General features: G+C 36.9%; 1 protein-coding gene across 1 annotated transcript in view; it reads right to left on the bottom strand.

Annotated features, from left to right (window-relative positions):
• The window catches only part of LOC150094470 (UBX domain-containing protein 7), a 520,016-nt gene that overhangs the window by 403,097 nt on the left and 100,175 nt on the right, over positions 1 to 16,744 (bottom strand). Inside the window, exon 4 of the mRNA XM_090411839.1 lies at positions 8,333 to 8,401. Within this exon, the coding sequence (XP_090267965.1) occupies positions 8,333 to 8,401 (69 nt within the window). The remainder of the gene's footprint in view (positions 1 to 8,332; positions 8,402 to 16,744) is intronic.

A 16,744-nucleotide genomic window follows, 5' to 3' on the forward strand; every position in this document is an offset into this window, starting at 1 on the left:
CGAACTTGATCTCTCGTGGATGGATCACTCCAGATAAAAAAAAGGAAGCTTCTCTTATCTCAGATCCAATCCTTTTAACCACCAGTGTCCCTGTACTTTGGATTAAGTTTTTGGGACTCCTAATGTCCCTGTGTGAGTCTTGCATATAGTTATGAGAACCCTGGATAATAACACGTGACTTAATGGTTCTCGAATTTTCGCCAACAAAATCTTACTTTCCCTCTTTACCTCCTTAATCCTGCCTACAGGACTTTCCTTTCGACTCCCACCGCGCCCTTTCAATATTGACCTTGAAGGTCACCTGCGATGGGATTTATAAACAATTTTTCAAAGGCATGCCAAAACTTTGACATTTCTCTTGGTTTCATTACCTCCACATCTCTTCTTGAACAATGAGTGAGTTAATTCCATTTGGGCTTATTTTGTTCTTTACACAGATAACTTTACATAGAAAAATAGATACGTTTGTACAAGGAAATTTGGGTGTATTTCCATGTAAAAGGTTGATGTTTTAGATCATTTATATTTTCAGAACATCGAAATTTACAATACTCTGTTTAACAGAATACATCGTTTAACAGAATACAACATGGAAGGCCATTACATACACAGGAGAATATGGGATTGGATTATAAAATATTGGCATGAATAAGAGGATGGCTCACTGACATATCAAGAAGTAGCATATAGGGGATGTTAGTCTGCACAATTTCAGGTAACTAGTGGTATACCACAAGGATCAGTCCTTGGTCCATTGTCATTCAATCTATACATTAATAACACTGGGAAAAATGGCAATGCAACAAAGTAATCATGAAGATTATTGCTTTGTATTTGGTCACTTAATATTAAAACGAGTTTTTTTCTTTGATTTTATTCTTTGGCCATATATTAATAAAAGATGTACACAAATTGTCAACAAGTTTCACCAGCTATTCTGTCTGGCTTCTTCAGGACAAGTATGACAATATAATAATGTTTACTAGTAAAAAAGAAGAATGAAGTAACACAGTCAAATAAATTAAAATTAAAACTGACGCGTAACATCATAAGTATGGAGCATGGTGTCTCAGTCATCGTTTATTCAGCACGTAAGTTTTTAGCGAAATGAAATTCTGATAAGCTAAGTGAATTTATTATGCTTTTCCAGATGTCTTTCAGAATCATTCCTTGATTTCTGTTTAGATTTTTTCCCGAATGGAGTACAACAGCAGCTTCATTGAAGTTTGTACATTGAAAATCTTCTTCTATATAAGGCATGGAGCTGTTATCCCAATCGATGGTGTGGTTAGAGATCAAAGAAGTGATGGGCTAATCCTGAAGTGTCTGTTCTGTTGTAGTTCACATCGCCTATATGTTATTTTTTTTGAATTTCCAGGCTTCTTGATGTTTGGCCTATGTAATTTAATCCACAGGAACATGGGATGTTGTATACACCTGCATATTTGAAGAAGACATTAATATCTTTAGGAGATCTTAAAATGTGGTGTATAGTTTTGACAGGTTTGAGAGCAACTCTGACGTTGCAAGACTTCATGAGTTTGGCTATTTTTGTTGAAACCGAGCTTGCATAAGGAATGACAATGGACGATGTATATTGCATGACAGGAGGTTGTTGCTGTGGAGGGTTCCTACAAAGAATCTTTTTGATCATATTTTTTGGGTAAGCGTTGTTTACTAGCATTTGAGATATGAGAGTGAGTTCATCAAGGAGATCTTTTTCTTCTGAGGTAATATTGGTTACTCTATTTTTAAGCATATGTATTATGCTGAGTTTTTATGCAATATGGTGAGATGATTTGAAGTGCAGGTAAAGTCCAGTATCTGTAGATTTTGATAGATTGTGAGCTGAATTTGTCCATTCCCTTGTTTCTTTATTAGTGTATCTAGAAAAGACAATTGATTATTCTTTTCCAGCTCTAACGTGAACTTTATTTTTTGGTGAAAGGAAGTTATTTTTGTAAGGAAATCAAATAAGGTATTTTCTGTGTCTTTCCAAATAATAAAAACATCATCTACATATCTCCACCAATATACATCGTCCATCGTCATTCCTTATACAAGCTCGGTTTCAACAAAAATAGCCAAACTCATGAAGTCTTGCAACGTCAGAGTTGCTCTCAAACCTGTCAAAACTATACACCACATTTTAAGATCTCCTAAGGATATTAATGCCTTCTTCAAATACGCAGATGTATACAACATCCCATGTTCCTGCGGATTAAATTACATAGGCCAAAAATCAAGAAGCCTGGAAATTCGAAAAAAATAACATATAAGGGAAGTGAACAACAACAGATCAGACACTTCAGGATTAGCCCATCGCTTCTCGATCTCTAACCACACCATAAATTGAGATAACAACTCCATGCCTTATATAGAAGAAGATTTTCGATGTAGAAACTTCAAAGAAGCTGCGGATGTGCTACACTCAGGAAAAAATCTAAACCGAAATCAAGGAATGATTCTGAAAGACATCTGGAAAAGCATAATAAATTCACTTAGCTTACCAGAATTTCATTTCGCTAAAAACTATACGCGCTCAATAAATGATGACTGAAACACCACACTCCATGCTTATGATGTTACGCGTCAGTTTTAATTTTAATTTATTTGACTGTGTTACTCCATTCTTCTTTTTTATTAGTAAATGTTATTGTACCATCATACTTGTCCTGAAGAAGCCAGACAGAATAGCTGGTGAAACTTGTTGACAATTTGTGTATATCTTTTATTAATATATGGTCAACGAATAAAACCAAAGAAAAAAACTCAAGTTTTAATCAGGAAGATTGTTGACATGCACTACTTGCAGAATGACTTGAATAGGCTAAAATTGTGGGCAAGTGAAAATGACTATCAGCTCAATGTTAGTAAAGTCATGCACTTTGATGTAATGATATATCCAATGTCATATTATATTGGTTGGATTATGCTGGAAGAAACTGATCAGGCTTAGAATTGTAGTAGAAAGGTAGTTAATTTTCAAGGGTCATATAGCAAAGAGTGCAAATACAACTCAGAGGATCATTGCATGCTTAAACAAACCTTGACATATAAAGATAAAGAAGACATTTATAAGGCACTTGGACTTGCATGCACACACCTCTGGTTTCCTAGTTTCTGTGGTGATTCTGAGATAGTGAAGAAAGTGCAAAGGAAAGTGTTATAAATATCAAGATTGTGGAATACAGATTATGAAGACAGTTTGAGAATTTGTGAACTGCAGCGACTGATAAACAGGAGAAAGAGAGGGGCGAGATGACAGACTAAGAAACTTCTGAAAGGATCATGCAGGATACTAGTAGATGGAACTTTTCATTTTATGGAAGGTGGGGACAGGATGAGAGGGCAACCTTGGAAGTTGGGAATGAATGCCACGAAGAATAGGGCGAGAGCCAGATTTTTCTCTCAGAGTGGTGTACGATTGGAATGGATTGCCACTGGAGGTAGTGAGTGCAGATAGTGTGAATGAATTCAAGAACAGGTATAACAGCTGATACAGGTAATATGTAATGGCACAAATAATACAGACTTCCCTTGATGAGTCCCTGGTTTCCTGGAGGTGTGACTTAATAATAATAATATAAATAAATGTGGCTGGGTTAAACTTCCCAAGATCTGGGAAACATCAATTCTTAGAACCTCCCATCCAACAGCCAAGGCTATCCAATGTAACCATCATGGGACTATCTAGCCTTCTAGTCTAACCTCTTCCACTTATTCTTTTGTGTTTGTTGCAATTTTTATATTGTATAACAAAATATGCCCCTGTGACAGAAAAAATATCGTGATTAAACCTGTTTTCTCTGCGCATTAAACCTAATTATGAGCTTAAACCAACATATAAGGCTTAATATATGTCAGCATGGGTCTGGCAAGAAGCCAGACCCATGATGATATAAGCTTTTTGTGTTTAAAATCAACTCAAGTAATCAACTCCTGGAGGTTGATATATTCCTCCTAGGATAACATGACTACATACAATTCAAGCAAGTACCAGCAGTAGAAAGTTTTTCTTATAAATTACATTAAACTTTCCAAGAAATTATATTCTTGTTTAATTCTTTATCCAAATGTAAGCAAAACAAAGTTTGCACATGAAGTGTCTTCAAAACTAGACTACTTGTATATATAAGCCAATGACTTCATATTAATTGCCTTAGTATTACCGAATGAAAAATTATGGGCAAAATTATGCAATTGCAAGTAAAATTGATAGTATTACTCTTCCATAATTACACCAATCTGTTTTGCAGAATGCACTGATCCCTTGGTGGTTGGTAAACTAGAATGAAACATTGAGTTAGGCTTCAGAAAGCCAACTATGTTCAGTGGTTACTGTTTAGTTTGCATACATAAACAGATAATGTGTGGACAGTAACACAATACTGAAATACTAATATCTTGGAAAATCTAATAAACTAGATAATTAACTCCCTAAGATTTGAGTAAAAGGATAATGACATTGTGAAAAAGGGGCACTCTTAGCACTTCCCCCATGAGTTCTAAAGATGACACACTGTCAAAACACCTCACACCCCGTTACTCCCAACCCTGACCTTTTCCCATCAATCCTTCCTCTTTCAAAAAAAAATAGTTTATATTTCAGATCCTTCTCTCACCCAAAGGGGGGTGAGAGAAGGATCAAATCTCCTTCCTTTAAAAGCTTAACAGCAGATGAATGCATATCGCCGGGATGAGGAGGCAGCCAACAACATCCAAAGAGGTTTGTCCGAATTTTCCTCCTATATTAGTAATGCCCTAAGATTTGAGTAAAAAGCCAATGATATTGTGAAAAAAGGGGCACTCTTAAACAAAAGTAGGCTATATACCGATAAAAATAATACATAATTAACATTTGTTTTGTTTGAAAGAACCTAAAAAATACCTAAAAAAATGACATAAAATACCTTGAAGCTTGAAATGACCATGCAATTTGAAACACTTCTGTGTTATTAATAAATATGGTATATTTGTTAATAATACTAAAAACCTTTCATCATCATCATCATCATCAAATTCCTGCCATGTACCCTCAAGGGGTGTATAGGATATGACAGTACTACATGAAAAAATTACATCATTACTAACTTCCTATCTACAATTTTCCTCCAAATCAGTCTGTTACTTGTCAAGACTTCAACATTATCAGATCTTATATTTCTATCGTCTAAGGCACTTTGTACCGTATCAATCCACCTATATCTTGGTCTTCCTCTGGGTCGTATTCCTGCCAACCTGGCAGAGAACACTTGTTTTGCTAATCTTTCCTCTCCCATTCTATTTAAGTGACCATACCATCTGAGATTAGCTCTGCTAAAGCATTCCTGGATGCTGACAATGTCAAGTTCTTTCCTAATATCCTCATTTTTAATATGATATTGCCATTGATGCCATCTGTTCACGCCTCTAATCTTTCTCAGGACTCTCATATCTGCGGTCTCTAGTCTTTGGTCAAGTGTTTTACTTCTGACCCAGCTCTCAGATCCATAAGTTAAAATTGGTTTGAACACAGTCTTGTATACAGCTAATTTAGTGTTCCGACTAATTTCTTTCTTCTTCCATATGAATTTATTCAATTGACTTCCCACGATACCAGCTTTGCTGATTCTGTTGTCTATTTCTATATTTAGTTTACCATCTTCAGTATAAATTTTGCCTAAGTAGCTGAAATGTTTTACTTGTTCCACAGGTTCTCCATTCACAACACAGTTGACATTTTCAATGATTCTGCCTATTTTCATTGTCTTTGTCTTTTTATTGCTGACCTTCATACCATATCTATTACAACAGCTATTCAATTTAGTCAGAGAATCGTGCAGACTTGTAGCAGATTTATTTAGAAGTATAACATCATCCGCATAAAGCAAAGAGCTGACATTAACATCTCCAATTTTGATATCAGGTTTAATACCACATTCCTTCATAATGTGATCCGTATAGATAATGAATAACAGAGGGGATAATGTACATCCTTGTCTCACACCAGATTTAACATTAAACCATCTTCCTGTACTTCCTTCAATTCTAACTGCTGACTCACAACTCAAATAAAGACGAAGTATTGCTTGATATAATGCCCCATTGACACCATATAACTGCAGCGTATTGAATAGCTTCTCTCTTGGCACCTTGTCATATGCCTTTTCCAAATTGACAAAACTTAAATACAGATCTTTGTTATATTCCCATGCTTTCTCGACTATTTGTCGTAAAGTGAAGATCTGATCCTGAGAGCCTCTATTTGGCCTGAATCCAGCTTGTTCTTCACCAAGCTTTTCTTCCACAATTCTTCTCAACCGTTTCTCAAGTATACTTGCATAGATCTTGCCAGGAACACTCAGTAGGGAAATACCTCTGTAATTCTCACATTCAGTTTTATTTCCCTTTTTATATATGGGTACTATGAGAGCTCTACTCCAATCATTGGGAATTCGTCCCTCTGTCCAGGCTTTCTGAACTATGCAGTGCAGCCACTGTAAGACTCTTATACCACCATACTTCAGCATTTCTGGTCGAATATCATCTACTCCTGCTGCCTTTCCACATTTCAAGCCTTTGATGGCTTTTTCTACTTCAAGTATGGATATGTATTCCTGTCTGCATGCCTGGTCAGTGTTTTTTAACCACAGTGCTGTCATCACTGCTTGTTTCATTTAGCAGTTTTTCAAAGTAATTACTCCATACTTCAAGGATATCTTTTTCTCCTGTTTTCATTTCACCTTTATCATCTCTAATTCCTTTTACAGCACTCTTTCCTCCATTCCTAAGCTTCTTCAACAACCTCCAGAATATTTTGCCACCTTCTTGATATTTATTTTCTATATTCTTGCCAAAGTCCTCCCATGACTTTTGTTTAGCTAGTTTTACACACTGTTTAGCTTTCTTACATTTGTCTCTGTATTCTGTAAGAGTAAAAGCTGACTTATTTGCCAGGAACTTTTGATATGCTTTCTTCTTTTCCTTCACTGCCTCTTTAACTTCCTGTGTCCACCAGGAAGTTCTGATTTTTTTATCTTTGCACACAACCTCACCACATGCCTCTCTGGCAGAATCAATCAATGTTTCCTTCAGAGTTTGCCACTGAATCTCCAAGGTTTGATTCCTGTTCTCAAACTCTTTCATTTTCTTTTCAATAATATTTCTGTATTTTAGTCTACAGTTTACATCTGAGAGCTGCTCAACTTTTATTCGCTTTAAAACTTTCTTACATGTTATTCTTTTCAATATGAAATTCAATTTTATCCTGCTCAAGACTAAATAGTGATCACTTCCAATTTCAAATCCTCTGTACACTCTGGTGTCCTGCACCAGGGAGAAAACATCACTATCAACAATAACATAGTCAATGAGACTTTTCTTATTCCTAGCCTCTTCTCTCCATGTGAATTTGTGCACATTTTTATGTTGGAACATGGTGTTAGTAATAACCAGTCCATGTCCTGAGCAGAAATCCAACAGATATTTGCCATTATTATTAGCTTTGCTCTTTTCTCCAAATTTTCCCAAAATATTTTTGTATGTCTCACAATCATTTCCTACTCTACTATTTAGATCCCCAACAAGGACCAACTTTTCCTTTTTTATTGTGTCAGTTGCTTTTTCTAAAGCCTCAAAAAATTCCTCCACTTCTACCTTAGTAGAACCTTCTGTGGGACCATAGGCACAAATAAGTCTCATTGTCCAGTTCCCCATTCTCATATTTGCCCACATTACTCTGCTTGAGACTGACTGCCATTCAAGAAGATTAGCCTCGTATTTTGTGTGTTGAATACTATGGCTACTCCTTCTTTTCCTTGATTGTTATTGCCTGAATATAACATTTTGTATTTATTGCTCAGAAAGATCTCACCAGTTTTGGTCTTTTTTGTTTCAGTCACCCCTATTATGTCGATCTGGTACTTATCTAATTCCTCAGCTAGCTCCATTTCTTTGCCATTCAGGCTTCTTACGTTGATAGTACCGATCTTTAACTCTGGTGATGTTGAGTTGGGGTTTGTTTTCAGATTTGTTCCAGTAGATTTGTTCCAGTACTAAAAACCTTTACCTTTCATCATTGATAGCAAGCATCATGATCCCTTAGATCTCTGTTTACCACCATGCAGTACAAAAAATTGCATATTACCATTTGCAGATTGCTCTATCAGCGAACATGAAATTTCTATACAATTACTTCCAATTGGGTTTACTTCTATAGAATATCTATGCTAAATGGGTTTACTTCCAATTGTTCTCTGTGATAAAATTAGTATATAATTCTGGGATTTAAAATTTCATAAGTCTCGCCTAATGAAATACGAATATTGTAATATTTAAGCGAGTAACTTACTTGATTCTGCCTGAAAATCTCTTAAACCATCAAAAACAGATCTTATGGGCCTTCTTCTTTCAGGAAGAACTGAAAAAGTTAAAACTTCGCCTATAAACTTTTGAAAATACTGTAGTTTCATTGAACACATTGAAAACAAGTAACACAATTTACCATCCATGCAAAGAACTAGCGAAGCATCATATTTAACCTATCTGAAATAAAAATGCTAAGCATGTGCACATGCACAGAGCTGATTTCAAAAGGACAGCTTCTACACACTTAACTGGCACCCTCTGTGGGGGTAGTATCGAAATTTAGCTGATAGTCTCCTAGATTTCTCAGACAATGATTCCACATCTGTTTAGATTTGAAGAATTTTGTAGTGGCATATAGCACGAACAGTTGTTCTGTGATTTGTATCTGTTTCAGTATAAGAGGGAGGTTTTTCCTCCATTGGATCCGATGATTGGTATCCACGGAATGGCCAGTCACTCCAGAATGGCTAGTGCAGATGATGGACATATTTTCTGTGTTCTTCTAGGTCGCTTTGTGGTGGCAGACAATGATGCCACTGATACAGATCACTAGATGTAATGAAAAATAAATAAATAAATAAATCTCCGTCTTATAAAGAAACAGATACATATCAAAGCATTTCTGGGATCTACCACAGCACAAATTCTCCAAATCTAAACAGGTTTAGCTGCATCACATTGCCAAAAATCTGAAAGACCATCACTGTGAGACTGTCACAACTAGATTTCAACACTCCACCTAATAGAAGATGCCAACCTTTTGAAATCAGTCTGTGTTTACCTTCTTGCTGCTGTGCTTATGTGCATGTGCTCAGCATTATTTCTCTGCATCCATGAAGTCACCAAGGTGAAATATTGGCTTATAATTTAATTGGTTCAATAAATTTAGTTAATTATTTTTAGAGCTGTGTGTTTTCTCCATTAAATATCAGCATGAGTGATAATCAACATCTAAGCATCCATATAAGATTACTGATTGCACATTATTAAGTCTTTGAGTACCATCTTATTTGTTATTATGCAAAGGATAAGCAAAAATAGTGCAATATTTTGAACTAGATGGTATTTCATTGATTATTAAATGGAATCTTTGTTATTAATATTCTGTTCTTGTCATCCAAAATAATTGCTTCCATTATGTTTTGCCACTGCTGATTAATACTGAAAACTGCTGAATCTGCTAGGAGAAAGAAAATTTAAAAATTCATTGGATATGTCACAGCTTATAGAAGAATGCAGGATGAGATTCAACAGATAATTTTTATGTCGGGACCATATATGAGAGATTGGTTGGTCAACTTATAGTATGTCAAGTATAATGTATAGAAAAAGAATTGAGAAACGAGTAACTTGTGCACATTGGATTTGAATGCCTGTGCACTGGGTTCTGTGGGAAACACATGAGATATTTCAGAATACAGCAGCAGTAGGAATGAAAGAAAAGGAAGAAAAGCTTATTTTATGAGTATGAAGTTTGATTGTGAAGGTGGTAGCTGCACATGTTTGTGCAAGAGAGTGATGGAGTGAGGTAAGAGATGAGTCGTTAATCATTCTGACTGCTCTCTTCTGTGTAGCATCAAGTATTCTTAGGGAGCTTTTAGAAGCACTTCTCCAGATATGCATGCAGTACTTGATGAATGACAGATTTGTGATTTATATAGAGTTAAACAGCTGTTCAGGAACAAATTAACGGCATGAATGAAAGAGGAATCCTGAATTTTTGGATGTCGAGGAGTCAATGGCTGTAATGCATTTATGCCAGGAGAGTCTTAATGTCAAGGTAATCCCAAGGAGAGAGATCTTGCCTAGAGATTTGGATGTTATCAAAGGTAAGGCTGAGAAAATATGGGATTTTTTTTTTTTTTTTGGTGGGAAATAAAGCAGAATTGTGTTTTACAGGTGTTGAAATTGACAAGGTTATCCAAAGGTTATAGCAGTATGCAAGGTAAGACAATCACAAACATCCCTGCCCGCAGCAGCATTCGAACCTGCAACCTGTTGGTTGGAGAGCAGGTACGCTAACCACTTGGCTAAAAAGGCTGGCGCATAATGTATAGAAAGAAACAGGGTGGGCGAGAAGAGAGCCCTGTAAGGATCCCAACATTAGTTGTACAGTTAGAAGATGGAACCATCAACCATCACACAATGTGCATCCAGTGAGAAAACTGGCAACCAAGATGCAGAAGCCATGGAACAGTTCTGAGTGGTTGGTGGCACTGTGACAGCAATATAGATCATGACTGGAAGATCTACTGATCTATACTGGAAGATAAGAGAGCATTCAACTGGAAGTCGAATGCTCTCTGACATGATATGCTAGAGCAAATATATGCACAAATGCCAGCCTTGAGCAGAAAGAAGTCAAAGAGTGTGTATTTGGGGAAGTTCAGATGAGTAGTGCTTAGAGAGTGAAATTTGGGTTTCTCTCAGAAAAAAGCAAGTGGGGTTTTGCAGACACTTTTGAGGTTGTTGCAGAGACTATGTATATTTGTAAAGTGGATCTGGAATCTCTGTGGGGTTTGTTATTGATAGAGTGGGTCGTACACATTTCTATGCTGTATCTGTATACTTTGATTTTCAAGTTGGCTGTTAACACCGCTCAATATCTGAGCTAGAATTCTTCTTTTTGTAGAGAATGTACGATGTTTCATCATCACTTTGTCATTTTTCTTTTAGTAGTTTGCAAAGTCACCAGCTTTGTTCACTGGGTAAAGGTAAGGTCAAGCCAAGCTCATATACATGATTATGTAGAACTGACTGAAGTAGTCCAGAGTCGCTATTAGTTCTGATGAACTCGCAGGTATGTCACAGGTCACATTCACCAGTCGAGGGAAAGTCATTTTCCATCCCTTTTTTCTGTTTGTAGGTCAGAAGAGGTGGCAGCTAGTGAGTTTGGTGCAGTAAAAATTGAATTTTTCCATTAGTAGAAGACATCACCAATGTCTTCCTTCAGTTTGTCATCATATTCTGAATAAATATTGAGAATAAATGTATTATATTTTATGTTTTCAGCCTTGATCAAGTCATACATTGTTGATGCAATGAGGCTACAGAATTGGCAGGTATCAATGGCAGGCATTTTTTTTTTTTGTCTAAGAGCTGATCATGGATGTTCTAGCTTGGCTTTAAATTTGACTTTACAGGAGTATAGTCTGATACATATATCTATTATATATAGATAGTATAGTCTGATCTGAGTATAGTCTAAGATGTATAGTCTGCAGCTGCACCACGCTGGATATGCCTGGTGTACTCTGTTATTATTGGGCTTTACTGTTGGCATCTTTGCTTTTTACGGTAGGCATTAGCAAACACTCACACATAGACAATATTATACAAATAAAAAAATCTGTTATGGGGCACTTAAAGAGTACTCGCTGTGTGGTTTTATTTGATGAAATTTAAGTACGAAATCACTTTTAAAATGATAAATAATGAGAAGCACACGTTTACATCGCTATATTCCAAAGCACCACCTATTTGGTTTACAGCTATATAACTGTTATCCAAGTCTGATTCTGGGAGCAGTTCTTGTATTTTAAAGATTTTTTTTTTGGAGTATGTGAATACTTACCACACTAGCACAAAAGGAATATTTCCCTCCTTTTGGCTAAATGTACGGTGAGAGAAGCTGTGATGTGATAAATTAAGAAAGATGCCATTTTAGAGTGTAGAATATGTTGCCACACTTGAAATCAGCATGAAATGCTCTTTAAAATATATCACTGTTGTATGACAGAAATCCTCCCTCAAGATAATGCCTCCACATAAAAAAGCCAGTCAATTACAGACCATTCAGATCTAAGTTGGATACTGCCCAAAGAAAAACATTCAGTTTGGTAACTAGGGCTTTTACTGTTTAGGATCTTACTTGACCCTTGCCATGATTCATAATTTGGTTGTTCAAATGGCACTATGAACCTTTTTCAACCAGTCTATTCCACAAGTATTTCCTCAGGAAGGAAATACATGTGGAATAAGGAATTCATGAGTAAGTATTTACTTACTCATGAATTCCTTATACTCATGAATTCCTTATATTCATGAGTAAGTATTTACTTACTCATGAATTCCTTATATACATCTTCAATATTATGATAGTTATATAATTAAGCTCCTTTGGAGAAAGATTAGACTCATCCTATGCAAATGCAAACAAAGTATTCTGGCAGACCATCCGCCCGCCTTCGAGGAAGGAAATCGTGCACAGCAAAGGCAATTAAGGCCTCTGATGGTGCACTTTTAACAACTGAGAAGGATATCCTCCACAGATGGAGGGAATACTTTGAGAGCCTTCTTAATCCAGGTGGCCCAGCAGTTGTTGACATCCAAGAGGTGCAGATCGGGGCAATGACTAGTCTCACAGCAGAAGAGGTCCATTTAGCAATAAAATTGCTAAAATCAGGCAAGGCTGCTGGCGATGATGAAATTCGGCCTGAAATGCTAAAAGTCTTAAATCGAGATGATGTTCTCTGGCTGATTCAAGTGTGTCAGGCTGCTTGGATATCTGGGCGAGCACCAAAGCAATGGCAGATAGGTATAATAATACCAGTCTTTAAGAAGGGAGACCAGAAGGATTGCAGTAACTATCGTGGCATCTCTCTGCTCAGCCTACCTGGGAAAGTGTATGCTAAATGCTTGGAAAGATGGCATAGGAGCATAGTTGAGTCAAAGTTCCAGGAAGAACAATGTGATGTTATGTCGGAAGACATAACTTTATTATCGCTAAAATAAGAAAACTGATAATTTACCAGAACTGAAGGAACTTGTGTATATAGTATTTTAGTATTGTTTAATTTTATTTTAGCATTGTGAAATTTCAGTGTTTAAAATTTTGTAGTTACTTGGTCAGAATTTTGTATGTGAACAACTATCCAATGGCATCTCTCTGCTCAGCCTACCTGGGAAAGTGTATGCTAAATGCTTGGAAAGACGGTGAAGGAGCATAGTTGAGTCAAAGTTCCAGGAAGAACAATGTGGTGTTATGTCGGAAGACATAACTTTATTATCGCTAAAATAAGAAAACTGATAATTTACCAGAACTGAAGGAACTTGTGTAAATAGTAATTTAGTATTGTTTAATGTTATTTTAGTATTGTGAAATTTCAGTGTTTAAAATTTTGTAGTTACTTGGTCGGAATTTTGTATGTGAACAACTATCCAATTGCTAGACAAAAGAAAATCAATATACTAAACTAAATGTGTATGGCCAACTTCGGTATATCTGTTATGCAGAATGGTGCTTTCCCCCCTTCATTTCAATGTAAAGTTACGAGAGTTTTGGTAGGTTGCTGCGAGTGGCGCTATGTGCTGGGAGAAGCAAGGAGCATATGACGCATACGCAGATGACGACAGAAGGAAACGCCGCGTAGTTTAAAAGCGATGGTATCGCTACGCACCAGGCTTTTTTGAGAAGTTTTCCTGCTGCTGATACCTGTGCCATGGAATGTCCGGCTGGTAGTAAGCTTCCACGTGGTTCCCTTTGTTAGTGGAAAGTATGGTCATGTGACAAAGAGAAACTACCAGTCAGACACAAAAGAAAGCCCAGCAGACTTAATGGTGGAAAACAAGAGTGAGGAATTCGAAGTAACAGAGGGAAATTCAAGGTAGAAGTCTGATATAAGATCTGAAGTGGCCCAGAGAGAAAATGCTGTAAACCAGTAAGGTGAACTTTATGTCTACTATTTAGTGAATTAAATGTGTGAAGATCTGAATTGTGTGATGAAAGACATTCCTAGAACTGTGGCCGATTATAAAGAAAGAGAATATGTCAATGTTTCGTAATATGTGTTTGTAAGGGAATTATTTAAGTTTGTTCAGATCATGGGAAAGAGATAAAATGTATTAATTGGATAGGACTGTTAAGGAAAATCTTGAATTAATTCTTATGTGTAGTTAATAGAGAGATGAGACTAAGTAACTAAAATTTAAGATATAGTATTCTGTGATATAAAATTTCAGATTAGGTATTCTGAGATATGAAATTTCAAGAGTGTTTTATTTAACTATGTGCACGAGAGTGTGATGATTTATATGTGTATTCTAACTGAATGATTGACTAAGCTTTTATAAATGTATTTGTGTGATATATTCAGTGAAATTAAATTGCTTTGTTATTATTATGAAATTTGTCTTCCCTGTGTCAAAGAACTACTGCACTTGCTCATAAAGTAAAACGAACCACATAAAGGTGGGAAACAGTTTAAGTTAAGGTCACGCTTGCAAGTTATAAAATTTTGCTGAGAAGAGTGAACGCTGACTGGTTTCTAACTCCCTGGTCATATTTTTCAGTATATCCTAGGATTCAGAGTGGCGCAGCTAAAACAAATAAATTTCTCCGAGTTTGAAAAGGGAGATAGAGCCAGAGTTCAGACAAAGAAATTGGCATCCGCCATTTGCAATTCTTTGTCTCACAAGACCTCAGTTTCATTCTTGTCAGAGATACAGCCAAAGGTTATTGAGAGTTAAGAGAGGTAATTTTAAGGAAAAGTCGACACAACAGTGGCTTTCGTCCTAGTAGAAACACAACTGATCAAATCTTCACTTTAAGGCAAGTCTTTGAGAAATCTTGGGAATATGGCAAGAACGTCTACACATGTTTTGTGGAGTTGGAGAAGGCATATGACCGGGTTCCTTGGGATAAGCTTTGGCAAGTAGTACAGGAGTATGGAGTGGATGGTCAACTATTAGCTGCCATCATGTCCCTATATGAATGCCCAGAGTTTTGTGTCAGGGTAAACAGCACAAAGTCTGAACCTTTCACAGTCTCCGTTGGCCTCCGCCAAGGGTGTATTCTGTCACCCCTCCTTTTCATAATATTTATGGACTGGATTGATAGGCACAGCCGAGGCAGTGAGTGTGTCAGAATTGGAAAATGTAGCACTGGACGTCTGCTTTTTGCAGATGACCTAGTTCTGCTTAGCTCTTCCACAGATGACCTCCAGCGGACCCTGGATAGGTTTGTAGCTGTTTGTGCAGACGCTGGAATGAAGATCAGTGTGGCCAAAACTGAAACATTTGTGGTCTCAAGACAACCATCCCAGTGCACTCTAAATGTAAGTGGAGTCCCAATGAGGCAGGTGGAGAAGTTTAAATACCTTGGGTCCATATTCACGAATGATGGAAAATGGGACATAGAGCTAGATACTTGAATTGGCTTAGCAAGCTCAATATTGCAGGAGCTTGGCCGTTCAGTAGTACTGAAGCGGGAGTTAAGCCAGAAGGCAAAGCTGGCTGTCTTCAATACAGTCTATGTCCCCATCCTCACCTATGGTCATGAGAGTTGGGTAATGACAGAAAGAATGCGGACACAAATCCAAGCAGATGAAATGAGGTTCCTTCGAGGGGTTGCGGGGCTGACAAAACTCGACAGAGTCAGAAGCTCTGCAATTTGGGATTCCCTCAACACTCAATACTCACCTGCTGCTTCTCCGTGTTGAGAGATCACAGTTACATTGGTACGGGCACCTGGTCAGAAGAATGCCACAAGAGAGGCTCCCTCGGCAGGCCCTCTTTGCCAAGCCAGAGGGTGGGAGGTCACGTGGAAGACCAAGGACTCACTGGATAGATTATATCCAAAACCTTGGGTGGACACATTTGGGAATCCCACCAGAACACGAGCTTGGTGGCAGAGGATCGTGACCATTGGAAGTTCCTCTTGCAGCTGTTGCCCCCACAACCCAATCAGGAAGAGTTGGCCTTGAAGATTTATGTATGTATGTATGTATATAATTAAGCTAACATTATTACTAGCTTTACAGATCTTTTTTTCCTGTCACTAATGATATAGTGTTCCTTTCTAATATCTTCATTTAGCCAATGTCTCCAGTTTTTGATCAATTGTTTTGTTTTCAACGTGGCAGCTGATAGTCCATAATTTAATGCATATGAAGAAATACAAGATCTAATCCCAAAGATATGATAAGATAATATTTAAAAGTTACAAATTATTAATGAAAATTTTTCCACCCACTTCAAATTTTAATTTTAAAGAATACTGATAACACTCTTTAAAATTAAATTTTGTATTAAAGATTTGAAGCAGGTGGAAGATTTAGTTTACTGTTTGACTAGTTTAAAGTAGGGGAAGTCAGCAGTATCTATACACACACAAGCTAATGTGTGTGTGTGTATAGATATTTCTGATTCACAAGCCAGTGAATCAGAAACCATTATGCAGATGTAAACATTACTTACACAGAATATATGCAAAATACTTGGTCACGTGCATCACCATGTATTCTAAGCAACTATCTAAGAATGTTACTGGTCAGCAATTACCAGTAACATCCCCTATCAGCAATAATTAATAGTGCTGATCAAAATGGGAAAAACAAAGGATCTCTGAGTTTAATACAGGGCTCACAGTGGGTGCATGTCTGGCTGGAGCCACGAT

Source organism: Typopeltis vanoorti, chromosome 22 (assembly GCF_054136105.1).
Source record: "Typopeltis vanoorti isolate ZY-2024b chromosome 22, IOZ_Tvanoo_1.0, whole genome shotgun sequence".
Lineage (NCBI taxonomy): Eukaryota > Metazoa > Arthropoda > Arachnida > Uropygi > Thelyphonidae > Typopeltis > Typopeltis vanoorti.